At 37.9% G+C, this 27491-nt stretch overlaps 1 protein-coding gene across 5 annotated transcripts in view; it reads right to left on the minus strand.

Moving 5' to 3' along the window:
- Positions 1-25478, minus strand: part of CCDC66 (coiled-coil domain containing 66) — a 39440-nt gene extending 13962 nt beyond the window's left edge. For 3 of the 5 annotated variants that reach the window (XM_070359463.1, XM_070359462.1, XM_070359461.1), the window contains exons 1-8: positions 25411-25478; positions 23457-23521; positions 22757-22782; positions 14785-15226; positions 13014-13173; positions 11320-11423; positions 9753-9874; positions 8693-8794 (exon numbers count right to left, since the gene is read on the minus strand). In XM_070359463.1, coding sequence (XP_070215564.1) covers positions 8693-8794; positions 9753-9874; positions 11320-11423; positions 13014-13173; positions 14785-15226; positions 22757-22782; positions 23457-23521; positions 25411-25421 — 1032 coding nt within the window. In that variant the 5' untranslated portion in view covers positions 25422-25478. Of the gene's footprint in view, positions 1-8692; positions 8795-9752; positions 9875-11319; positions 11424-13013; positions 13174-14784; positions 15227-22756; positions 22783-23456; positions 23522-24602; positions 24734-25410 lie in introns of those variants that run through there. The other 2 variants (XM_070359465.1, XM_070359464.1) reach the window with 2 other exon arrangements.
- Positions 25479-27491: the final 2013 nt, after the last annotated feature.

Consider the following 27491-nt stretch of genomic DNA (forward strand, 5'->3'; position numbering starts at 1 on the left):
GAACCCAGGTATCCCGCATTGCAGGCAGATGCATTACCATCTGAGCCACCAGGGGGACAGTACTTGGGTGCAATCTCAAAAGGGAGAGGGTGGGGAGATTTGGGAGAATAGCATTGAAACATGTATAATATCATGTATGAAACGAGTCGCCAGTCCAGGTTCGATGCACGATACTGGATGCTTGGGGCTGGTGCACTGGGACGACCCAGAGGGAGGGAGGGGAGGGAGGGAGGAGGGTGGAGGGTTCAGGATGGGGAACGTGGGTCTACCTGTGGCGGATTCATTTCGATATTTGGCAAAACTAATACAATACTGTAAAGTTTAAAAATAAAATAAAATTTAAAAAATAATAATAATAATAAAAATAACAATATATATATGCAGAGAAAAATTAAGCAAATATTAAATAAAGTTTATTAAAATTAAAAAAAAAGAATAATCTCAGTTCGTTTCCAAGGCAAATCATTCAACATCATAGTAATCCAAGTCTATGCCTCAACCACTGATGCTGAAGAAGCTAAAGTTGACCAAATCTATGAAGACCTCTAACACCTTCTAGAACTAATACCAAAAACAGATGTCCTTTTCATCATAGGGGACTGGAATGCAAAAGCAGGAAGAGATACCTGGAATAAAGGCAAGTTTGGCCTTGGAGTACAAAATAAAGCACAGCAAAGGCTAATAGAATTTTGTCGAACACGCTGGTCATAGCAAACATCCTTTTTCAACAACAGAAGAGAAGACTCTACACGTGGACATCACCAAGTTAAAATCAGAATGATTATGTTCTTTGCAGCCGAAGAGAGAAGCTTTATATAGACAGCAAAAACAAGACCCGGAGCTGACTGTGGCTCATTCCATTAGCTCCTTTGCAAAATTCAGGCTCAAATTGAAGAAAGTAGGGAAAATCACTATGCTATTCAGGTATGACCTAAATCAAATCCCTTATGATTACACAGTGGAAGTGAGGAATAGATTCAAGGGATTAGATCTGTTAGACAGAATGCCTGAAGAACTGTGGATGGAGGTTCATAACACTGTACAGAAGGAAATAATCAAAACCATCGCAAAGGAAAAGAAACACAAGAAGGCAAAGTGCCTGTTTGAGGAGGATTTACAAATACCTGAGGAAAAAAGAGAAGTGAAAGGCCAAGGAGAAAGAGAAAATTATACCCAACTGAATGCAGAGTCCCAGAGAATAGGAAGGAGTGATAAGAAGGCCTTCTAAAATGAACAATGGAAAAGAAATGGAGGAAAACAATGGAATGGGAAAGACTAGAGATAACTTCAAGAAAGTTGGCGATATCAAGGGTACATTTCGTGCAAGGATGGGCATGATAAAGGACAAAAATGGTATGGACCTAAAAGAAGGAGAAGAGATTAAGAAGAGGTGGCAACTATACAAGAAAGGTCTTAATGACCCAGATAACCACGATGGTATGGTCACTCACCTAGAACAGGACATTCTGCAATGTAAAGTCAAGTGATCCTTAGGAAGCATTACTATGAACAAAGCTAAAGGAAGTGATGGAATTCTAGCTGAGCTACTGTAAATCCTAGAAAATGATACTGTTATAGTGTTCTACTCGGTATGTCGGCAAATTTGGAAAACTCAGTAGTGGTCAAAGGGTTGGAAAAGGTCAGCTTTGATTCCAATTCCAAAGAAAGGCAATGCCAAAGAATGTTCAAACTACTGTACAACTATGCTCATTTCACCTACTAGCAAGGTTATGCTCAAAATCTTTCAAGCTAGAGAAATTCCAGAAGTACAAGCTGGGTTTTGAAGAGCAGAGGAACCAGAGATCAAATTGCCAACATTTGCAGGATCATGGAGAAAGCAAGAGAATTCCAGAAAAATATCTACTTCTGTTTCATCAACTACACTAAAGCTTTTGTGTGGATCACAGCAAACTATAGAAAATCATCAGAGATGGGAGTACCAGACCACCTTACCTGTATTCTGAGAAACCTGTATGCAGGTCAAGACACAAGAGTTAGAACCAGACATGGACAACAGACTGGTCCAACATGGAAAAGGAGTGTGTCAAGGCTGTATTGTCACCCTGCTTATTTAACTTCTAGGCAGAATACATCATGCAAAATGCCAGGCTGGGTGAATCACTAGCTGGAATAAAGACTGCCAGGAGAAATATCAACAACTTCAGATATGCAGATGATACTACAATAATGGCAGAAAGTGAAGAGAAACTAAAGAGCCTCTTGATGAGGGTCAAAGAGGTGAGTGAAAAAACTGGCTTGAAACTCATCATTAAAAAAACTAACATTATGGCATCCAGTTCTATCACTTCATGGCAAATAGGGAAAAAGTGGAAACAGTGGCAGATTTTATCTTCTTGGGCTCCAAAATCACTGCAGACATTGACCACAGCCATAAAATTAAAAAGAAGCTTACTCCTTGGAAGAAAAGTTATGACAAAACCTAGAGAGTGTATTAACACAGAGACATCACTTTGCTGAAAAGGTCCATATAGTCAAAGCTATGGTTTTTCCAGTAGTCATGTACGGATGTGAGAACTGGACCATAAAGAAGGCTGAGCGCCAGAGAACTGATGCTATCCTATTGTGCTGAAGAAGACCCCTGAGTCTGCAAGGAGATCAAACCAGTTAATCTTAAAAGATATCAATCCTCAATATTCATTGGAAGAACCATTGCTAAAGCTGAAGTTCCAATACTCTGGCCATCTGATGCCAAGAGCTGATGCACTGCAAAAGATCCTGATGCTGGGAAAGAGTGAAGGCAAACAGAAAAGAGGGAAACAGAGGTTAAGATAGTTAGTTATTATCACCAATTCAATGGACATGAATTTGAGCAAACTCCAAGAGATAGTAGAGGACAGAGGAATCTGGTATGCTACAGTCCATGGAGTTGCTGAGTTGGACATGACTTAGCAACTAAAAAGCAATACAAGTCAATTTTTCAGAATGATATTTTTAACACATACTAGCAGAAGCATATAACTAACAGTAAAGAAATGAAATTTTCTAATGAAAATTCTAAATTTCTAATGAAAATAGGAAATTCTCCAAAACAACTACAGATTTTAAAATTTCTAGCCTAATATAGTCTCATTTACTTTGAAAGGAAATTACTAATATTCTGAATAAATGACTACTGTTTACATCTGGCTTCAGAATACAAAAACACTGCTTTTGGACCAAGAGTCAGGAGGATATAACAGAGCCAGCTGCTTTCTCTTTTGAATCATGTCTCTCAGTGTATTTTCCCCCCCATTTCTGCTGTGACAGCTCTATCAAGATCTATGATACTTCAATAAGAAAAATACACTGTGTCCAGAATAAGTCCCTGAATTTTATGAAAAAACATAAACAAAAAACAGCAGCAAAAACGTTTACTGTTGTTCTAACCTAGGAGAGTTTACTATGCTTTAACAAATAAGAAAAGGATATATTCTACTCAAAGTGTCTTGAAAGGCAAGTTATGCAATGAAACATTGTTACATGACATAACTTTAAAAACAGTTTGACAGAATAAGGTAATAGAGATATACCTTACAATATTACTTTCTGTCCATAGTTTCATCAGAAATAATGGCAAAGCTCAAAGTTTACAACCAAGTGCCTTGATCAAAGGGAATACTTAAACAAAAAGGAAAAATCTTAGTATCTCAGATGCTCCCACACATTTTTAAACAGAAAAAAATCATCCATTTAAGTCTAAAAAAACTACTCAAAAGGAGCTTTATCTTCAGGTAAGTGATTTAACAATTCTATTTTTAGAAATGTTATTTTAGAGATCAAACTGGGGGTTGGGGGAAGGACCCTTTGAACTCTTTAAAAAATTCACAGGGTGGTCCAGTGGTTAGGACTCCATGCTTTCATTGCCAAGGGAGCAGGTTCAATCCCCGGTCAGGGAACTAAGATCCCACAAGCACAGCAAAGTGGCCAAGAAAACAAAAACAAAACAAAAAAATTCACAGCAAATGGCATGAATCATCACAGAATCCTATAATCTGTTTCTTAAGTCTGATGTAACTAGATCTGATTTCAAATTTTGGTGAAGTCTCAAATTATTCAAAAATAAGACACAAGTCAAAATACCTTTGAAAATTCTTAAAATCCTCACTAAGTGTTTCATATATATGTCTTCTATTTACAAGCCTGTAGAAGATTTAATCATCAGTTCTTCTAATTCAGTCTTCAATGTCTTACTCAAGGATGTCTTACAAAGCCATTACCATTCACTTGCTTCCCAACTAATTAAGTCATTTCACTTCTTCAATTGAGTAGAAAACTCTTTATTACTTTCTTGTTTGCAACTTTTCCCCAGTGCGCATTCAGGTAGAAGAATGAAAGATAAACCTGGGGAATGGGAGAGGTGGTAGGTAAACGCAGTCTTTTTTTTTTTTTTATATAGTTACGGCTGCACTGAGTCTTTGCTGCTGCATGCAGGCTTTCTCTAGTTATGGCAAGTGCGGCCTACTCTCCGTTGTGGTACACAGGCTTCTCATTGCAGTGGCTTCTCTTGTTGCGGAGCATGGGCTCTGAGCACACAGGCTTCAGTAATTATGGCCTACAGGCTTAGCTGCTTTGCGGCACGTGAAATCTACCCAGACCAGGGATCAAACCCCTGTCTCCTGCACTGGCAGGCAGATTCTTAACCACTAGACCAAAAGGGAGGTCCTCAAGTCTCACAATTACTGAGCTCATTTTAGTTGAAATTGAGTAAGGCTGCTGCTGAGTCGCTTCAGTTGTGTCCGACTCTGTGCGACCCCATAGACGGCAGCCCACCAGGCTCCCCCATCCCTGGGATTCTCCAGGCAAGAACACTGGAGTGGGTTGCCATTGCCTTCTCCAATGCATGAAAGTGAAAAGTGAAAGTGAAGTCGCTTAGTCATGTCTGACTCTTCGCGACCCCATGGACTGCAGCCTACCAGGCTCCTCCGTCCATGGGATTTTCCAGGCAAGAGTACTGGAGTGGGGTGCCATTGCCTTCTCCGATTGAGTAAGGCAGATAAATGTAAAATACAATACACACTGTGTAACAAATGTGTTATGATTATCTAGCACCTCCCTTCCATTAATTCTTCCATATATCTAAGGAAAGAAACTTCTTTTTCTAGGCTTATCCACTTTTTCAATTTCTCTCCTTCACATTAATGACCTGAGATTTCCCTTCCTTCCCCTACATAAAAACTCCTTTTTAAAACACCTATTTTGAGCCTATTCTTAACTGACAGCCTTGAATGAAAACTCATTTTCATAGGTACTCAATACACACTTCCTCACAAACAGTTCCTAAAGTAAATTTTTAGCCACCTTCAAGTCATTCTATGTTAGAAAATGTTAGTCTTACTATAATAAATGCTGTATGAATGGCAGGTATATCAGAACTGAAAGTAGTTTCCAAATGGTCACCTAGACACACCCAGTGCTGTTTCATTTAATTCTCTCCTTAAAGCACGTCTGGGAAAGAATAATCAGCGGTGACTTTGCCAAAGGAGTCCTGTTTGTTGTCAGTGCATGATTCCAAGTCCAGATACCAGGAGCCTCTTACTTTAGACACTTCTGTTCACCTACTCATCTTGTCTAATCAGTAGGCATAAAAGGCATTCTTCTGCATGGTGGGTAGTTTCAGGACACTGAGCTAGAAAGAACCAGATCTTCCAAGAGGAAGAGCAGCACAACTAAGAGCTACATACAATCATTTGGGGGGCAGGGCGGGGGCGGGGGGTGGCGGTGGAGCACTTTGAACTTCAAAGTTACTTTCAGTTCAGTTCAGCTCAGTCGCTCGGTCATGTCTGACTCTTTGTGACCCCATGAATCGCAGCACGCTAGGCCTCCCTGTCCATCACCAACTCCCGGAGTTCACTCAGACTCACGTCCATCGAGTCAGTGATGCCATCCAGCCATCTCATCCTCTGTCATCCCCTTCTCCTCCTGCCCCAATCCCTCCCAGCATCAGGGTCCTTTCCAATGAGTCCACTGTTCGCATGAGGTGGCCAAAGTACTGGAGTTTCAGCTTTAGCATCATTCCTTCCAAAGAAATCCCAGGCTGATCTCCTTGCAGTCCAAGGGACTCTCAAGAGTCTTCTCCAACACCACAGTTCAAAAGCGTCAATTCTTCGGCGCTCAGCCTTCTTCACAGTCCAACTCTCACATCCATACATGACACAGGAAAAACCATAGCCTTGACTAGACGAGCCTTTGTTGGCAAAGTAATGTCTCTGCTTTTGAATATACTATCTAGGTTGGTCATAACTTTCCTTCCAAGGAGTAAGCGTCTTTTAATTTCATGGCTGCAGTCACCATCTACAGTGATTTTGGAGCCCAGAAAAAGTCTGACACAGTTTCCACTGTTTCCCCATCTATTTCCCATGAAGTGATGGGACCGGATGCCATGATCTTCATTTTCTGAATGTTGAGCTTTAAGCCAACTTTTTCACTCTCCACTTTCACTTTCATCGAGAGGCTTTTTAGTTCCTCTTCACTTTCTGCCATAAGGGTGGTGTTATCTGCATATCTGAGGTGACTGATATTTCTCCTGGCAATCTTGATTCCAGCTTGTGCTTCTTCCAGTCCAGCGTTTCTCATGATGTACTCTGCATATAAGTTAAATAAACAGGGTGACAATATACAGCCTTGATGTACTCCTTTTCCTATTTGGAACCAGTCTGTTGTTCCATGTCCAGTTCTAACTGTTGCTTCCTGACCTGCATATAGGTTTCTCAAGAGGCAGGTCAGGTGGTCTGGTATTCCCATCTCTTTCAGAATTTTCCACAGTTTATTGTGATCCATATAGTCAAAGGCTTTGGCATAGTATATAGTTAGAAATGATTAATACTGTATTTTTTTGGCCATATCACATGTCTTGAAGGATTTTAGTTCCCCAACCAGAGACAGAACCCAGGCACACAGCAGTGAAAATGCTGAGTCTTATTAACTGCTGGACTGCTAGGGAAGTCCCAAAATGATTAATTTTATGTTATGTATATTTTACCACCGAAAAAAGGGTGAAAAATTAGAAGAATATTTTGTTGTCCAACTGCAGAACTACAGTCTGGTGGTAGCAACAGGAAGCTAGCAGAATGATAACCACACTTTCTATCCCATGTTAGAGAGTATGAAAAAATATACTCTTCTTAATAAAAGGCTTCCCAGGGAGGGGTATAGTCATTAGAGAAAGCCAAGGTTTCATGAAAGTGAGGTATTGTCAAAAAGGCTGAGGCTGTAAGTGAAATATTTCTTAGAAACACAAAAAGAAATTTTAAGTTGCAGAGTGTAAAAGAATGTTTAAGTTGAACAATACAGGAAAGAGAATACAGGACCATTCAACTGGGAAAGGAGGAATAAGATTGAGAATCAAGAGCAGGAGAAAGGAAGATGGTGGGAGGACTAACTTCTAACACCCTCAGGGCTCAGAATGGTCCTGTGCTTTGTAAATTGTAACCTCAGCAAACCTTCATTCAACGCTTGTTACATCAGTCACTGTCCTACACACTTTATATGCATTACCTCCTGTTTTAACTAAACTGGCCTTGATGATTCTGCCTGAAAGTGAATTTCTCAGTTACATGAAGATGTTAACTTAATATTCATTCAAATAAAAGAAATGCTTGTGGCTATGGCTGCAATTTGTGAGACCAACATCTTTCAAGTATTTAAAGGGGGATTTCTTTTTGTTACCCAGTTAGTTCATGTCCCCTCAGTAGTACCTCTCCATTATCTTAACCACATTTATACTAAAATACATTAAAAACTATATTTCAATAGTAAAAATACGCAAACATAATCATATCCTAATCTTCGGTGGTTCAGTTCTAGATTTAGTATATGTTTTCCTTTCTAGTCTTTCTCCCACTCCCAACCCCTATCTCTGACTCCACAGTATAAATAACTTTACTGGTTTTCTAGATTACAAAATAAAAGACAAACGTTATCATTAAAAAAAAAATGCAAAATCACCTCAAATGGTTAACTCTTTATTTGCATTAATATAGTATGGATTACTCCTGGATAATAAATGACCTAAAAAACCATGCAAAATAAGCAACACATTGACACTTCAACCAACATTTCAGTAATAGAAGTACTTAATATTTTTAGCATTAAAGTTCTTTTCAATCCTAATGTTGAAAAGTAAACAAGCTTGCAACTAATTCTCAACAACTTCATGAATAGTTTTATTTGTAGTTTTTAGTAGTAAAACTTAAAATTGTCATTCAAAACTACAGAATTTTCCAAAATTACTGCCAGCAAGACCAATGGATTGCCTTTTAACAGCTAGTCAAAGTGCTTTGGGGAACACAGAAAAATGTAATTCATATTAATAATTTGAGTAGCCTATAAAATCATTTTATGTAGGGAAGTCAGTCCCACATGAAGCAGAAAAAAGCTGCCATGCAAACAACCTAAACAGATGTATTCTGTAAGAAATCTACCAGTATTGAAAATTTCTATCACCAGAATGATACTTTTAGTTTACTACCTTATTCTCAGAATGCATTTGTTAAATGTAAATTGTTCACTAGGAAGGAAAAAAAGAATAGTTGATAACTTTTTAAAAAAATTTAAGGAGCATACTGTACTCAGTAAAGTTAACAGATAATTTTTTTAAAAAGAGTACTGAGATTCACTTCTTCAAGGAAATAGTTTATACAGCAATCGATGTGAAAGGGTTTATGTATTTACAATAATGACACTTAGAACTTACCTGTGAGGTCTGACTAGCTCGAGGCAGTGAGGGCCCATCAGCATGGATCACCATTACCTGACTGGGAGACTGTGACAGAATGCTAGAAGAGCAGGCAGAAGTCTAAAAATAAATAGAAAAACAAGGGTACTTTTTTGTCTAATATTAAACACATACTGAATTTAAAGTCCCTGAAGTACTCCCTGAGGGACACACAGTATATACTTCTGTTTGATCAGCAATCACTTATGTTTGACTTGATAACCTTGTAATGGATACCACATGGTCAGTGGTAGAATTTTGTGGTTATGTAAAACATCATGGCCAACAAAGGTCCGTCTAGTCAAAGCTATGATTTTTCTAGTAGTCATGTATGGATGTGAGAGTTGGACTATAAAGAAAGCTGAGCGCCAAAGAAGTGATGCTTTTGAACTGTGGTGTTGGAGAAGACTCTTGAGAGTCCCTTGGACTGCAAGGAGATTCAACCAGTCCATTCTGAAAGAGATCAGCCCTGGGATTTCTTTGGAAGGACTGATGCTGAAGCTGGAACTCCAATACTTTGGCCCTCTAATGCGAAGAACTGACTCACTGGAAAAGACCCTGATGTTGGGAAAGGTTGAAGGCGGGAGGAGAAGGGGATGACAGAGGATGAGATGGTTGGATGGCATCACTGACTCGATAGACATGAGTTTGAGTAAGCTCCAGGAGCTGGTGATGGGACAGGAAAGTCTGGCTCGCTGCAGTCCATGGGGTCGCAAAAAGTCGGACATGACTCAGCTGAACTGAAAACATCATGGAGATCTCTTAGAGGAGCCTCAAGGAGGTGCCAGGAACCTCTATACTCACCTACAATATAGTAGGTTTATATTATAGTATATAGTAAGATTATTTATAGGATACAGAGTAGTTGAGGTCATACTTAAATTCAAAATAACATTTTAAAACATCAAATGTAGCGTGAGTTTTTTAAAAAATGAATAAGCTTCAAAAATAAGCTTTATGATATAAACAAGGCTTAGCACTAAAAAACTGCAGTTAAGGTATCTTACATTCCATAAATGCCTGATTTTGATGCTCTTACCTTAGACTGGTCCACAATTTGAAGTTTTTCCCATTCTATTTTATCACTTTCAGATTTTTTCCATGGATTATTCCATTTTTCAGAAGCTTCTTTTTCTTTCTTCTTTAAAGCAACCTGTTCATCTGTAAATAATGTCCTTTTTTAAAAAATATGTAAAAACTGTAAAAAAAAAATCACGTAAACAAATCATGACCTTCTTAAAGACTGCAAATGTTTAAGAAGATCTACTCAAAACTGTTTTTGAGGAAGGAGGTTAACTCACAAGACAGAGAGAACTCTAAGATTTATAAAATAAAACATTTAATCAGAAACAAATTTAAGTATGGCATAAATGAATGTAAAATGTTTGTTTTACTATAATTATAAACAAGGAGGAATTTTTCAGAATAACATATTTTATATTATGCTAATTATGTGAGCTTCTATTCTTTGGTAATGTTCATTCAATTATTACTAAGATTCTTAAAGGCTAGAACTGAAGTCAGAAAAACCTGGGTTCAAACTGAAGGTGAACCATTTCCCTGCTGTGTGACTGTGGGAAAACTGATGTTTACTCCTCTAAACCCCCTTTTTCACTTTGCAAAATGAGATTAATAATAGTGCTTATTCTCAGTACAGGGCCTCATACAAAGTATTTTAAAAATGTCAAGCATTATTATTCATAACTGCTGAAAAGTAAAATATATAAAATCATGTGTCCAAATTTGTATCAAAATATTTAAAGTTGAATTATGATAAAAACACACAATCTCCAAACCTTCTGATACAGTTACTATACATTTATTTAATTCCTTCACTCTTCTATTACTTTGACTTCCAACAGAAATTCACTCCCAGTTTCTTCTGTTTATCTCTTTTTGTAGATCACCTGTCCCAGCAGGGCTATGACTAACTAGAAACTTTCCAGTTCAGTGGACAATGAATTCCATCTTTATGCTTTTAGTAGTACAACTATTCCTAAGAAGTACAACTATTACTGCAGTATTTTTCAAGCTCTCATACCTGGACACTAAGTCTAGCCCAAGAAGTAACAAGAGTTTCTTAGTTATTGTCTTAGTTACCTTAAAATCCAACTTAACACAAATTATAAATTATTTTATTATGATATCCACAGACTGAAAAAGAGAAATAAGCTTGTTTTTACAGGGGATATACTGATTGGTATCCTACTGATGATTGTTGATTAGAAAGTTTTAATTTTTGAAATAAAATATTTTTAAATAAAACCATTTTCAACCTATAAAATTTCTGTAATGGAAAAATATGAAAATGGATTCTCAGGAAATGAGAAATGTTTAGAAACCTTTGTTTGAGCTCCAGAATGACACTGATATTAATGTTCATCTGTGGCTTTGGATGAACACCACAGAGCACTAAAAAATAAAAGACTGTTGAAAGGAATGTGAAATCATAAAGTTTATTATGCCATTTGCAGAGAACTACTCTAGATGGTGGATGATATAAAACAAGATTTTGGATAATATACTGAAAGATCTATTTCATCCTCAATATATATTCCTTAGATAACAAAACTATTAATATAATAAAAGGTGCAGTAATTACCTACCAAGCTCTTTCCTCCACTGGGCTTTTTTTGCTTCCAATAAACTTCTATCACGTTCTCTTTCTCCCAGAGTACTGAATATGTCAGCTGGTTTCCATACATTCTCTCTAAGACAAAACATAAAAAAATAACAAAAACCTTATTATACATTTCTATAAACTTCAGTTCAGTTCATTCGCTCAGTCGTGTCCAACTCCTTGTGACCCCATGAATCGCAGCACACCAGGCCTCCCTGTTTATCACCAACTCCTAGAGTTCACTCAAACTCATGTCCATCGAGTCGGTGATGCCATCCAGCCATCTCATCCTCTGTCGTCCCCTTCTCCTCCTGCCCCCAATCCCTCCCAGCATCAGGGTCTTTTCCAATGAGTCAACTCTTCGCATGAGTATTGGAGTTTCAGCTTCAGCATCATTCCTTCCAATGAACACCCAGGACTGATCTCCTTCAGAATGGACTGGTTGGATCTCCTTGCAGTCCAAGGGACTCTCAAGAGTCTTCTCCAATACCACAGTTCAAAAGCATCCATTCTTTGGTGCTCAGCTTTCTTCACAGTCCAACTCTTGCATCCATACATGACCACTGGAAAAACCATAGCCTTGCCTAGACGGACCTTTGTTGGCAAAGTAATATCTCTGCTTTTTAATATACTATCTAGGTTGGTCATAACTTTCCTTCCAAGGAGTAAGTGTCTTTTAATTTCATGGCTGCAGTCACCATCTGCAGTGATTTGGGAGCCCAGAAAAATAAAGTCTGACACAGTTTCCACTGTTTCCCCATCTATTTGCCATGAAGTGATGGGACCGGATGCCACGATCTTCGTTTTCTGAATGTTGAGCTTTAAGCCAACTTTTTCACTCTCCTCTTTCACTTTTATCAAGAGGCTTTTTAGTTCCTCTTCACTTTCTGCCATAAGGGTGGTGTCATCTGCATATCAGAGGTTACTGATATTTCTCCTGGCAATCTTGATTCCAGTTTGTGCTTCTTCCAGCCCAGCGTTTCTCATATAAGTTAAATAAGCAGGGTGACAATATACAGCCTTGACATACTCCTTTTCCTATTTGGAACCAGCCTGTTGTTCCATGTCCAGTTCTAACTGTTGCTTCCTGACCTGCATATAGGTTTCTCAAGAGGGAGGTCAGGTGGTCTAGTATTCCCATCTCTTTCAGAATTTTCCACAGTTTATTGTGATCCACACAGTCAAAGGCTTTGGCATAGTCAATAAAGCAGAAATAGATGTTTTTCTGGAACTCTCTTGCTTTTTCCATGATCCAGCGGATATTGACAATTTGATCTCTGGTTCCTCTGCCTTTTCTAAAGCCAGCTTGAACATCTGGAAGTTCATGGTTCACATATTGCTGAAGCCTGGCTTGGAGAATTTTGAGCATTCCTTGGCATTGCCTTTCTTTGGGATTGGAATGAAAACTGACCTTTTCCAGTCCTGTGGCCACTGCTGAGTTTTCCACATTTGCTGGCATGTTGAGTGCAGCACTTTCACAGCATCATCTTTCAGGATTTGAAATAGCTCAACTGGAATTCCATCACCTCCACTAGCTTTGTTCGTAAACTTACTCCATAAATATTAAGTAATAAAACATTAAATAGCTCTAGTCTTCAGAATAAATATTTCACATACAAATCAAGGAAAAGTAAAATCATATTCCCAAGATGACCCCACAGTAACAGATGAGTTACATACGTGGAAATTTTCTGCTCACACTGATTAGATGTCACCTGATTTTTATTTAAAACAGATTTGCTTTCATCCTGAATAGATGAAACAGTCTCAGTATTTTGGAGAAGTCCCATGATGTTCTCATCCTTTGGCTGATCAGGAATATTGTTTAGACTATACTGACCTACAAGGCAAAATGCATGTTTTAAAATTAATACTAAAATTGCATCTATTATAATACCTTATCTTGATATACTGCTATACAATTTTTTTTAAATACTGCTTTACACATTATCTAATTACTTACTTCTTACAGCAGTTCTTGCAGTGGGTATTACAATTCCCTTTTTGTTAAAAACGGAAACTGAGTCTCAGAGGTTAAATGGCCCAGAGGTATGGCCATAGCCATACAAACTTTTATTTCAACAAAGAAAACAAGCAACAACAATGAGGGAAAAACCTCCATTTACTCTTGCCAACATTACTTTTACAAATAGTATAAATAACACAAATCACAACTTAAAGGAAAATAAATGCAAACAGATTTAGAAAAAAACTCATTACCTTGTCCTTATTTTTCTCATTTAGCTGGGAAATCAATCACTGCAGAACTTTTCCATGGACTATTGTATATATCTATTCCAAATATTTTATATAGGGCACATATGCTTGGCTCAAAAAATTCTTTACCACTGAGCCACCTGGGAAGCCTTCAAACCAACTATACTCCAATAAAAATTAATTTATTTAAAGAAAAGGACTTCCCTGGTGGTCCGGAGGCTAAGACTCTGAGCTCCCAAAGCAGGGGACCCAGGTGCAATCCCTCCTCAGGGAACTAAATCCCACAGCCCAGCTAGAGATCCTGCACTCCACAGCTGAAAACAGATGAAGATCCCATGCATCACAACTAAGACTGCGGTGCAGCCACATAATTACACAAGAATATTTTTTAAGTAATAAACTTCTAAACTTTTAAGGATAAAAGCTAGCACTCTCACTTTACAAAGAATAATCTACCCTAAGAGGAGGTAAATTACTCCATTATGAGCCCTATGGGAGTGTTAAGGACCTACCTGGTCCCCAAACCAGTTGTGGGCCCTCTTTCTGGTGACTGTTGATTTTATTTTTATTTATGTCACTGTTGCCTAACAAAATTTTAACAGTATTTCTACTCATAGTCACAAATCCTTAGCTTAAAGCTGAAACTAGAAGGCTTTTAAAAATATAATCAATGCCCTAATTAGTAAAATAGAAGGCATATAATACTCTACTACTTCCAAGTAAGTGTTTTACATTGGTTACAAAGATAGTGTTGTCAAGTCTTAGCAAGGACTGAAGGTCAGTAAGAACAAAAGCCAGGGCCAGGAAAATAATCCTTTTCAGCAACTCGTGTCCAATCTCTATAGCAAAATTCTTGTCATTTTTCACTAGAAATACTATAGTAATTTTTTTGAACATTTTATATATTTATTTTTCATCTAAGTAAAGCCTTCTAACATTCTAAAATGAGCACAACAGCTTTCTTTCTGTATGACATCTAGATGCACAAAGCTGGATTTCTTAAGTCTATGGTACATGAGAATAATATTCTTAGCATTAATGTTAAATAAAACATGGCATATTTTAACTATAAGAGTAATTTTGCATATGAGAGAATGTCTTCTAAACAAATATTTATTTTAAAAGTTCATGCGTTAAACTAGAATTTAAGAGGCAGTTAGGTAAAATACAATGAAACTGAAATTCTAAAACACTTACATATTGATAAAATATTAAAATTTTAGAAAAATCTTACTTGTTTCCTCCTCCTTTTCATTCTCAGTCAGGGTAATAGATTTACTTCCTTGGTTTACAGTCATCAAAATTCGTTGTAGTTGGTCTTCTGTTAGACACACCAAACCGCTCTTTCTATTTTCAGCTGTGATGTGCTTTCTACAAGGCTTCTGTTTAGCTACTACAAATGGATTCATGGTGTTTCTAGTCTTCTGTATATTAGGGGGTGCAAATGAAATTTCTTTCTCGGTATGAAGACTGTCTTTGTCTACAGACTGTTTGCATAAATCCTTAGTGGGTGAAAAAGTCATACTATTTTTTTCACCTTTTAGCAGTGAAGTTTCTGAACCAATTCTTTTCTTTTGCAAAAATTTTTCACTCCTCACACAAGTATTTTGTGATTTTAGAATGTATCCAGTTTTAGTTCGTAAAGGATATTTTGCAATCTTGGTTTTATTTCCCATCTGTTAAAACAAAATAAATTTATTATTTATAATAGCATATGAAAAATGAAAAATTATCTCTATATAATCAATGATAAGCCAGGCTTCAAAACTTTTTTCCCTCCACTTTGCCAGTCAGGTAATACATCCGTAGAAACTCATACTTAACCTTTGCAAATCTTCACTTGAAATCTTTAACAACTGGGGATTATTATTTTATTTCAGAATAATGAAGATTACAAAACAATTTTAATTTTGGTTGTTACAGTCCATTCCACTTCAGCTTTGAATCTCATGTCAGCATTGTAACACGCACAATACCTTTGTCTTTACAGACCTTTAGGTTACCATCCCTTATTCCTTAAAATCTGAGCTGGTGGGTCACCATCCCTCTCTCTAACCTAACTCCTATCTTAACTACTGGTGCTTTTACATTGTTTGAATAACCTCACTTCCCTGGACTCTGCTCTGCTTATCTTCCATGCTACTTCAGTTACTTATTCCCACAGTGGTATCTTATACTGACCTTGTAACTACCCATAACTGTAACCTTTCAAAATCACAATTTCAACAAGAACCTCCAGTCATAGACCTTAACACTTGTTAATCCCTCTACATTGGACATTATTCCTTCAAATTTTACATGGCTCATTCACTAACCACCTTCAAATCAGGGCTCCAACATGACTGGCTCATGGAAGTCTTCTCTGAACACTCTATTAAAAACTGCAGGCTTCCTGCTCTGAACTCACTCCCACATTCCTACTCCCCATTTTCCCAAGCTACTGTGCCCAACACCACCCTTGTGGCAGAAAGCTCCAATACTTTGGTCACCTGATGTAAAGAACTGACTCACTGGAAAAGAGCCTGTTGCTAGGAAAGATTGAAGGCAGGAGGAGAAGAGGATGAGAGAGGATGAGATGGTTTGGATAGTATCATTGACTCAATGGACAAGAGTCTGAGTAAACTCCAGGAGTTTGTGATGGACAGGGAAGCCTGGCGTGCGGCAGTCTGTGGGGTCACAAAGAGTCGGACACGACTAAGCAACTGAACTGAACTGTGCCCCCTTCCCTTTCTCTCCTTTATTTTGCTCTATAGCACTTTTGGTATTGTAATATTCTATATTTATTTTGATTATTTTCTGCCCATCCCACCTTTGTCTAACTTAAACTCCACAGTGCAGATTTTTGTTTGCTTTGTCCACTGCTGTGTCCCCAGTATCTGAACAGTGAGTGGAACAGGGTAGGTTTAAGGAAATTTTGTTGAGTGACTATCTTCAACTACACCATTTAAAGACCAAATTCTTTATCTCTCATCCCCAAGTTAGCATTCCTTTTCAAAATATCTAATTTTTGTAGCACTGCTGTCCCAATCTTTCAGATCAGTAACCATGGAGTCAACTTTGACTCTTTATTTTCCTTCAAGGTGTTCTTTAGTTTACCAGCAAATACTGGTCATTTCTTCCGTCCAAATGTCTTTTTCTCCCCTTTTATATGACCTTAAGTCTAAATTCAGGTTTTCATTACCAAACAAATACAGCTTGCTTTTCTCAAATCTACCTCTTTTTTAACCCACTGTACGTTTCTGCAGACACATCTAACATAAAGTAATTGAACACTCATTCAATCAATATTAACTGTAGCTCTTTAGGTGATCAACACTATGGAAAAGATACTGAAGGCATAAAATGAGTAAGACAAAATTCCTGCTGTCAAGGAGTTGGGTAGATACCATATGGCTTTCATCTGGCTTATCATATCTCAAATCTCCTTGCTTTCAAAAATTACATAATACATAACCACACTTTGACCAATTAATCAACCTCATTTTACCCTACTTTTCAAAATGTGCCATATCAGCAGCAGCAAAATCTCTTTATTATCCTCTTCATCCCATGTACACCCTTTCATCCCAGGCTTTAAGACTTTCGATAATACTGATAGCACAACCTAAGGCAATGGCACCCCACTTCAGTACTCTTGCCTGGAAAATCCCATGGATGGAGGAGCCTAGTGGGCTGTGGTCCATGGGGTCGCTAGGAGTCGGACATGACTGAGCAACTTCACTTTCACTTTTCACTTTCATGCATTGGAGAAGGCAACGGCAACCCACTCCAGTGTTCTTGCCTGGAGAATCCCAGGGACGGGGGAGCCTGGTGGGCTGCCGTCTATGGGGTCACACAGAGTCAGACACAACTGAAGTGACTTAGCAGTAGCAGCAGCAACATGCTCTCTTTACCCTCCTATCCTATGGCTATTTTTATATAACTAATTCTTTCAATGAAAGGTGACAAATTTAAATACCTACTGCAAATTAGGCTGGGTGGCAACTAGGATGAACTAAAGAGCACTTATCCATCTAAAGCAGGCAGCCAGCAGTCAGAAGCAGCTTACACTGACAAACAGGAATTTGGGCTCAGCTGGGATAGTGGGTCTCTCTCCACAGAGTCTTTTATCCCAATTTCTTTATTGGATGGGTTCCAAGAAGGTGACAATGGAAGCTGAAGGCCTACTGATGCCTTGGTTCTAGAATATGCATAACACCACTTCTGCCACATTCTGTTGGTCAAAGTGGGTTTACAAGGGCAGTCCAGATTCAAGGAGTAGGAAAGCCTGATCTTATCGGGAAGAGCTGCAAGGAGTTTGACATTTAACCTATCAGACCAACATAAACTAAGCTCCCCCTGCTAATCCCTCCCCATCCATGCTCGCCTTTTCCTCTGTGGTTCTTACCACAATTTGCAATCATGTTTATTGGTTTTAGTTTTTCACCACTATACTCTGAGCTCTGAGAGGATAGATAGCATGTTAGTGTTTCTTCACTTATCCCAACTGCCTAGTCCAGTGCCTCACAAATAGCTGGTGCCCAATAAATACTGGTTGAATAAATGAAAGCAAATTCCATCTCAGATCTAACATGCTATGGATTTTGATAGCTTGGTAGTAAAAAAAAAAAAAAAAAAAGTGGTAGAGCTGAGTAATTCTACATATCTCAGAGTGATGATTCTCAGAGTACGGTCCCTGGGTCAGTAGTATGAGTTTCTAAAAACTCACAGAAATACAAAACCCAGACCTACTGGATCAGAAATTCCAGGGGAAGGCTGAGAAATCTGTTTTATCAGGCTCTCCAGGTGATTCTTATGAACATGAAAATTTGAGAACCATGGTCCCTTCTTTGGAACATGAGTTTCACGGGATTTAAACAAGTGTTAAAGTACAAAAGGATTTCATGGAGCAATAACTGGCGAATACCCAATTAAATACAGACAAGTTTATAAAGTGCAAAACTTCATTTGCTCACGATCATTGGGATTCTTTGAGATTTATGGTATCCAGTTCCTCTTCCAGGAGCATGGGGCTAGCATTTGATGGAATGCATTTTGACTCTTGGGGGAAATGCTACTCTAAGAAGCAGTGTATAAACTGGTAAAAACAAAACCCCCAAAGCAGCCTCCCCCCAAAACCAATCACTATCGATAATTATCTACTGAGAAAGAATTTTATAGCTGATCCAGGCCCCAAAGAACTTTTTGGTTTAAGTTACTGCGTTGTGTGACACTGTGTCAGTTAGTTTGTTGTCAGAACCTTTTCTCGGTGTTTTCAAAGTTGTGTTCTTTCTGAACACAACTTTTTTTTTTTTAAACAATCACAGCTTTAATATTCAGAATTAGCTCCAATTAGGGCACACCTGAGGCCCCACCTTTTTTTCCAAACATCATAAAGCTTGCTTCTCTAATGCCCGCATTAGAAACTGCCAAATTCAGGTGATAATGACTGACTCCCTGCTGTATTAAACTCTGAATTAACAGCTTCTGCTTATTCTCATTTGGGTGGTCTTCACTGATTTCCACACAGTGAAAAACAATGTTCCTGCTTGATTGCCACTTTGGAAGATTCCAGAGTGATTGTTTCACAAACAAAAACAGATTCAACTACTGCTATTTTCAGTGGCTGATTCTTCTCAGTAACTTGAGCCTAAGCAATAATTTGTCCTGCTGCTGCTGCTGCTAAGTCACTTCAGTCGTGTCTGACTCTGTGCGACCCCATAGACGGCAGCCCACCAGGCTCCCCTGTCCCTGGGATTCTCCAGGCAAGACCACTGGAGTGGGCTGCCATCTCCTCCTCCAATGCATGAAAGTGAAAAGTGAAAATGAAGTCACTCAGTCGTGTCCGACTCTCAGCGACCCCATGGACTGCAGCCCACCAGGCTCCTCCATCCTAGTTTCCAACATATACTCTATATTCCTTATCCATCTTTATAAGCACCTATACAGGGGCAACTCAAGTCCTCAGATATATTATTAACACATGGTTCATATTATTAGGTAATCTCTCATAATACTTTGGAGAAGGCCATGGCAACCCACTATTCTTGTCTGGAGAAGCCTGTGGACAGAGGAGCCTGGTGGGCTGCTGTCCATGGGGTCTCACAGAGTTGGACACGACTGCAGCGACTTAGCATGCATGCATGCACTGGAGAAGGAAATGGCAACCCACTCCAGTATTCTTGCCTGGAGAATCCCAGGGATGGAGGAGCCTGGTGGGCTGCCGTCTATGGGGTCGCACAGAGTCAGACACGACTGAAGCGACTTAGCAGCAGCAGCAGCATACAGTTATTTACTGAACTGACAGTCCTGCTTTTAAGAAACATGGACTAGGTTTTACTTTTTTTTTCTCTCAGAGTCACAGAACAAATACAGTCAAGAACGTAGCTATACACACATAGTGGAATTTCACAGCTGCAGTAAATTCTTCTGAACAGAAACCTATTAATTGCTGCCCCAATTTAACTAGAACTATTTTGCTACAGTCTACTTATACCAGAAATAAATTCAGAAAAAAATCACCTAAAGGTATTTAATGAAAAAGGGGGGTAGCGATGTCTGGCATGATAGCAATATACACTCAGCTCAATCCTGAATATGTTTGTAGCTTAATGCCTGAGAAGAGTAATGAGTGGAAGCAGCAAAAAATCATGAATTATGAAATAAATATTCAATTATGTTCAAGTTACTTAATAGGAAAAAGCAATCTAGCCCATATCATTTTCCAAGTATTTACTGGATCAGATGAATTTTAATTGATCAAGTAGGGTATTAATGTCATAAACATTTCTATGTAGCATGTTGCTCTTTACCTAAAAAAGATATAAAGACAGGGTCCAATGTATTTAATGCTGGTCGACTCAGAATTTATATGGAACCAGGATCCCAAGGTCAGAAAGATTCAGAGAAAATTAATATTTTAAAATATAAAACATGCTGCTGCTGCTAAGTCGCTTCAGTCGTGTCCGACTCTGTGCGACTCCATAGATGGCAGCCCACCAGGCTCCCCCGTCCCTGGGATTCTCCAGGCAAGAACACTGGAGTGGGTTGCCATTTCCTTCTCCAATGCATGAAAGTGAAAAGTGAAAGTGAAGTCGCTCATTCATGTCCGACTCTTAGCGACCCCATGGACTGCAGCCTACCAGGCTCCTCTGTTCATGGGATTTTCCAGGCAAGAGTACTGGAGTGGGGTGCCATTGCCTTCTCCATAAAACATGCTACCTAGCACTAATACTATATGCATATTTTAGTGTGGGATTATTCTGATTTTCACACGTAGAAATATCTGCAAACATTTTTTAATGTTTCATATTTCAACTAATTGTGAGATATTAAATTTACAAATTACCCATGACACTGAATCATTAATATTTCTCTCCCTATAAAAAGCTAAAGATATTACACTGGCAACCATATTTATTTCAAATTCACTCCCACAGATTAAAGAAAAATGCAGGAGAGATTTTGAAAAACTTAAAGTACTCAGACCACAGTATTTTAGACTTGATGATGAGCTAGAGCTCACAGTGTTTAAACAGCACACTATGAACATGACAGTAATTCAACTGGTGAGGAAGATGAAAAAAAGAACTGGAGGCAGGATGGTCACTTAGGAGCTTACCCTCGTAGAAGAAAAGAAAAGCACTATAATGAGTGAATTTATGAGCAACTTACAGAAAAGAGAAAATCAATATATAGCTGCAGAATTGAGATTCAGGAAACTTAGGCTGCATCAGTACTTGCTTCCAGCTTTACTGAGGTTTAATAGGTGTACAATTTGATATAGGTATACATTGTGAAATAAACACCACAATCAAGCTAATTAGCATATCCACCTCACAGAGTTACCATGCATCAGTATTTTGGTGCCCCCAAAGCAAGAGGAATAAAACAACCTGCTTTAATTCAATAAATAAATATCTAGACCCCTAAAAGAATTTTGAAAGGATTTTACCAAAAGTCCAAGACTAGTAACTTTATTACAGGCATAAAAGGGGATCTCTGGATGTCCTAAATTGGTTAAAAAGATAATGAAATGTCTTCACAAATGTACTGACAATAACAAACCCATTAAGGACACAATTGAAGAAGGAATATGCGCAAGAAAATAGAGGCCAGGGGAAGACACAAATCAACTATTACAGGTAGTTTTTTGTTTGTTTTTAAATCTAGGAGCTTGAAAAGGAGTACTGTATTTGTTACTGTGACTCAAATAAAAACAATTGTTGCAATATTTTAGGGCAGAAAAATATTTTTCAATTAAGGGGACACACAAGGTATGCATATACTGTGTGTGCATGTAACAATTTTTCTAGGTAGCTTGTGGAATTACTTAGACCACTGTCACCCATTTACCAAGTAACTGATAAGCTGGGAACTCAAGCATTGTCTCCACTTGATTAAACCTGGAAACCAAAGCCATCAAGGGTTCAGAATTGATAAGTGCCACATCACCCAAACTGGGCTCTACTCAAGATATGGAAAAACAGACTTTAAGATGCTTCAAAATAAAGGAGGCTACAGAAACTTATGGAGGAGAATAGAAATTTCTGCTGCTTAATGGGAAAAGAAATGGGAAACAAGAAGTGGTATCAAAATCTTGAAGTGGCAATATATTCTGCAGAAAACGGCACTGTGGGTTCCTGATAAGGAAAAATAATTGAAAAGGAAAATTATCATTTAGCTTAAGTATAACCTCTAGGACTAAGAAGCTAAATGCATTTAAGATTTTGTCAACCAAATACATCCATTTGGTGCGGGAAAATGGAATCTGAGTATGAAAAAAGAAGTTTGTTTCTAAAGTCTGTTTTTAAAGATCTCAGGAGTTACACTGTCCAGTAGTTACTAAATTGAAATTTAAAATAAAATAAGTGAATTAACAATTAACTTCCTTAATCATACCGATCACATTTTAAGCCCTTAACAGCTACACATGGCTAGTGGCTGGCTGTCATATTGGACAGCACTGATTTTATAACATTTCCATCACTGCAGAAAGTGTTACTGGACAGAACTGATCTGGAGAAAGAAATTCTAGAAGTCTTTTTGAACCAAAAAATTATGATTCCATTTTTGTGAAAGAACCAGCCTAAAAGCAAGCAAACAGCAACTTATAATCATCACTCCAAATCCTTTATGATAGTTTGACAGGAATTATTTTCAAACCACTGTAAAGTGAATTGCATTTCACATTTGAAAATAAGTCAGGTCAAAGTCATTTGGCTTACCTTTCCAGAAACTTTTGATTTATGATCTACAAAAGAAAAAAAAATTTACTAAACTATCGACCAAAAACATACTAAGGCAGTCACAAAAGAAAATTTTAATTAGCATTGTTTTAAGAAGATATTAACTAAAAATATTAACCCCCGAAAGCATCAACTTTAGATATTAAATGTTTTAACTTTTACAGTGTGGTTCAAATAGTTCTATTTCATTTTTGTTCACTTTCCAAGGTAAAACTATAAACAGTTTAAAGAAAAAGAAAATAATCTAAATGAGAAGAGTACCAAAGCATACTCTGAGTTTTAAAACTAATACTAAAAATGACTTTAAAACTATGGTCTTATTATAAATTGAATGTTCTCAAATAATACATTGTTTACATGTACGAATGTAAATACATAAATTTCACCCATATTACTCATTAGACAATAAGCATGTTTGCTATACACAAATATAACAAAGAGATGTTACATATGAAATATACTGGAACATTAAATTATATGAATAAATACTGACAGTGGTAAGCAATGATGTGATTTGACTCTACTTGGCTAAAAATAAATTTGAGAAAATTAGGGAAACCAGTTTTTTTCAAAGTATCATTTAAATATTCCACTACAAGCAAAAAACCTGTTACAAAATAATACATTTTATGTAGGAATCTAAAAGTTTATATTTTAGATTTCCAGTAACATAGCATACCATATGGAGACAATATAAGCTTGGTTTTTCCATTCAATAATTCCGTTTCAAGCTTTAAACCATCTCTGCAAAATAAAAGAAAGTTGTCTGTCATTTTTAAGAAATAGCAACATTTTAAATAGCCAGAAATGTTCATTTGAACCTTGAAAGTAAATTTGTTCTTTTGAATTAATACAAGAACCTTGTAAATATTAAACCATTAAAAAAAAATGTGTTTTTTTTTTTAATTGAGGTATAGTTGAAATCATTCTTTTAATTTAAAACATTTTTCAAGATAAAATTTAAAACTACATAGAAAAAATTCTTGAAACTTTCCTACAAAGAATTTATCGTATTCAACCTGAAACTTCTTTTTGTTCAGTTCAGCTGCTCAGTCATAAAGGAATAAATTAATCTGGTTATTCTAACATCATTTAATTCTTTTAACTCCAGACTGGAAAAAAAAATAATGCTGTTAGGAAATTCCTCACCCATGTTAAAGGAGCAAAACCTCTAGTTACTATTTATTAATTTCATAATGGTCTCATGACTAATACATTCTATCGCCTTAGTAGAGCAGTATTTGGAAGTGAACCTGTAAAAGTGCCACTAGGGTTATAAACTGCTTGAGCATGGAGTTTTATTTTGAATATTTCAACTAATACACATTCAGACTTAGTGACACTTTTTAAAGTATCACAGTAATACACCTATATTTTCCTCTCTGTACTTTATCTGTGCCTGTTAAATGCAAGAGAACAAAGTAACAGTAGTTACTGTCAACAAAAATTGCATGTTTGTTAAAGTTCTAATAAAAATTTCACTAAAACCAAAAGCAGCAGTACACACAGTTATTATGCTATTTTAGTAAGGTGAGGGGAGCAGGAGAGAGGAAGGGAAAAAGTAGGTCAGTAAGTATCAACAGGGACAAAAATGACAACCACAGTAAAAAAAAAAAAAAAAATTAAACCCAGCAGACCAAGAAAAAGGAATATGAAATTTGCTGTGATGCTAAAGGTGGGGGAAATCAAACGACCTCAACTTATGATTAAGAAAGAACACTGGAAAGAATGGGTTTTAAGGGTTTTCCGGTTGCACAGTTATAAACAGTTCACGTTTACACTGGTGAAATTTAAACAAAAGACTTTGAATGAAATTGTGAAGTACCTTTATTCAGTACTACTGCACTGCAACGCCTTCAGGGGCTGTCTTATTTATTTGCTATCCCTGGATTCTATTTGCTAAATGAGGTGCATGTGTGTAAGTTTGGTGACTTTTCATCTTCTTAAAATATCAAACTTCCCAATCAAGAAAACTATGCAACGGTCCTTTTTATTTGGTTTCCCCGATGGCTCAGACGATAAAGAAACTGCCTGCAATACTGGAGACCAGGGTTCAATCCCTGGGTCAGGAGAGTCCCCTGGAGAAGGGAATGACAACCCACTCCAGTATTCTCGCCTGGAGAATCCCATGGACAGAGGAACTCGGCAGGCTACAGTCCATGGAGTCACAAAGATTCGAACCACCACCACCATTATCTAATGAGGGCCTGCAAGATGTCAAACACAAATGATCCACGGCTCCTCGAGAAGCCTAGGCTCTTTGCACTGCAGGTGCTAAGCTTCTCTGGGCGCTCCAACATTGCAAAAACACCCCACGACAGCGACGCAAAGCACCAGAACCTGGGCCATGATTTCTCCCCGGGAAGCTGCTAAGCTTTATCTCTCCACCTGCCCTCACCTTTTACCTCCTCTCACGCCTCTCCTCCTTCTCCCTCCTGAGATACAGGAGGAAGCGAAAAGGAGTTATTAATTTGAAAAGTAAAGGGCCGGCCAGCCCCTTGTCCCTCTGCACTTCAGGGAGCCGGCACTGAGGCTTGGGACGACACAGGACTGGAAAGTCCCCCGAGAAGGACTCTAAGGGCCAATTAAGCCTCGCCCTTCCACAGACTACCACCTTTCTCTCCCCAGCTTACCCCAAGTTCATGGCCTGACCTCTCGCGCTCTCCACAGGACGCTCAAGCCCCTTGTGTACGCCGGTTGCTGCCGTCGCTCAACAAGCACCACACCGATTGGATACAGTGATGCTGGCGAGCTAGGAGAGCGGGCCAATCAGGATTAAGTATACTGGCGCCTGCGCTTGGGGGCGAGGCTATCCTTTCGCTCCACTTGGGATTTGTGGTCCTGATTCTGGAATGGTGGTAGTTCTTCCCTGGGAATTGCAGCCCCTAGAGTTCACAGAGAGCACTCAGAGAAGTGCGTTAGCTCAAGTGGAGGTGGCAAAAGTAGGGAGAAACAAAAAGCAATAACACTGTTTGGAAATTAACACTTGCTATATTGTACATTTGGGAGAGAGGCTAATTTTAGTGTAAAATAAGTTAGGGAGGGGGTACTGGATGGGGAAGATCCTCTGGAGAAGGAAATGGCAACCCACTCCAGTATTCTTGCCTGAGAAATTCTATGGACAAGGAGAGCGGTGGGCTACAGTCCATGGGGTCGCAAAAGAGTCAGACATGATTTAGCCACTAAACAACTGGAGAGAGACTCCTAGGGCAGGTATATAATATATCTTATTTCTAGCTGTGGCCACGGCATGAAGCCCAGTACACTGTAGCTCTTCTTAAACAGCAGCAACAACTTCAAGTGCTAAATAGTGCCATACCTGGATAAGGGCCTTGTGTGTCTTGTTTAAGCTTTACCACTTTATCCCTGAAGCACGGAGAGGTCCAGGAACTTGCCTAAGGTCACTTATCAAGCACTGTAACTGGAGAGCCCTCTTTTCAGTCTAGTGTTAGAGGAGTCTCCTATTCATCCTTCAAATCTCAATTTAAATGTCACTTCCTCCACGGAGCTGGAGGACTTCTCTAGTGGGTAAAATTAGGAGCCCAGTCTTTGGACTTCCCAGTCCCCGCCCTTTGAATCAGGGTACTAACACGTTTTAGATCCTGTGTCAGGGAGAGCCTCGGAGGAACACAGTTGGTTTTTGACTACTCTATACTTACAGCACTTAGAACTGAACAATATAGAAAGTAAATATTTAAGTGAATAAACAGCATAAATTTTTAATGGCAACAAAAACTTTATTAAATTTGGCAATGCTATTTCATGATGAAGATGCCCCTAGACATAATGAAGTAACTAAAAGTTTATGAATTTTTCATCTATCTTTTCTTAAATGATTTTTACAAACATAGTTGTAATAAATGTGGCACACTGAATTCTTATAGTACATTCAATAAAAACTGAAAGACATCCTTGAATATTCATTTATGTATTGGGTCTGTGGAAAATAAACTTAGAAACATTTGATAATTTATTTGATTAAATGAACAGATACCCATGAATATTTGATCCTCTGTTGTTTTTGTTTTAAGTAAAAGTCATCTGTGCATAGGGGGAAAAAAAGCTAAAAGGATTTAAACCAACATGTTAGCAGAAGTATTTCTGGGAGCTAACATAGTGTGACTTCTAAAATTTTGTTTCTAACTTTCATTATTATGAAAATGTTTAAACAAAAACAAGAATAGTTCAATGAACACCCTCTACCTAGATGTTACAGTTGTTAATATTTTGCTACATTTGCTTTTTCTCTCTGCACATAGACACACACGTACACCCACGTCCTCACCAGTTTATAGGTACATGCATGTACATACTCACCTTTTTTTGCATCACTATTTGCAAGTAAGTTACAGACATTAACACTTTGCCCGTAAACCTGAAAGCATGTATTACTAATAAGATACAGCCGCAGCACTATTATTACACCTAAGAAAATTATCAATTTTATGATAATATGGAATGTTCCAATTCCTAATTTTCCCCATTTGTTTTAGGAATATATTCTATATAGGTGAAGGGAATTAAGAAATAAAACCCTCTAGTTATAAAATAAATAAGTTACATGGATATAATAAACAGCATAAGGAGTATGGTCAATAATACTGTAGTAACTTTTAGTGGGAACAGATTGTTACTAGCCTTACCACATTGATCATTCCATAATGTATGCAGATATATAAAATCACTATGTAGTACACTTCAAAGTTATAGAATA

Source organism: Bos mutus, chromosome 22 (genome assembly GCF_027580195.1).
Source record: "Bos mutus isolate GX-2022 chromosome 22, NWIPB_WYAK_1.1, whole genome shotgun sequence".
Lineage (NCBI taxonomy): Eukaryota > Metazoa > Chordata > Mammalia > Artiodactyla > Bovidae > Bos > Bos mutus.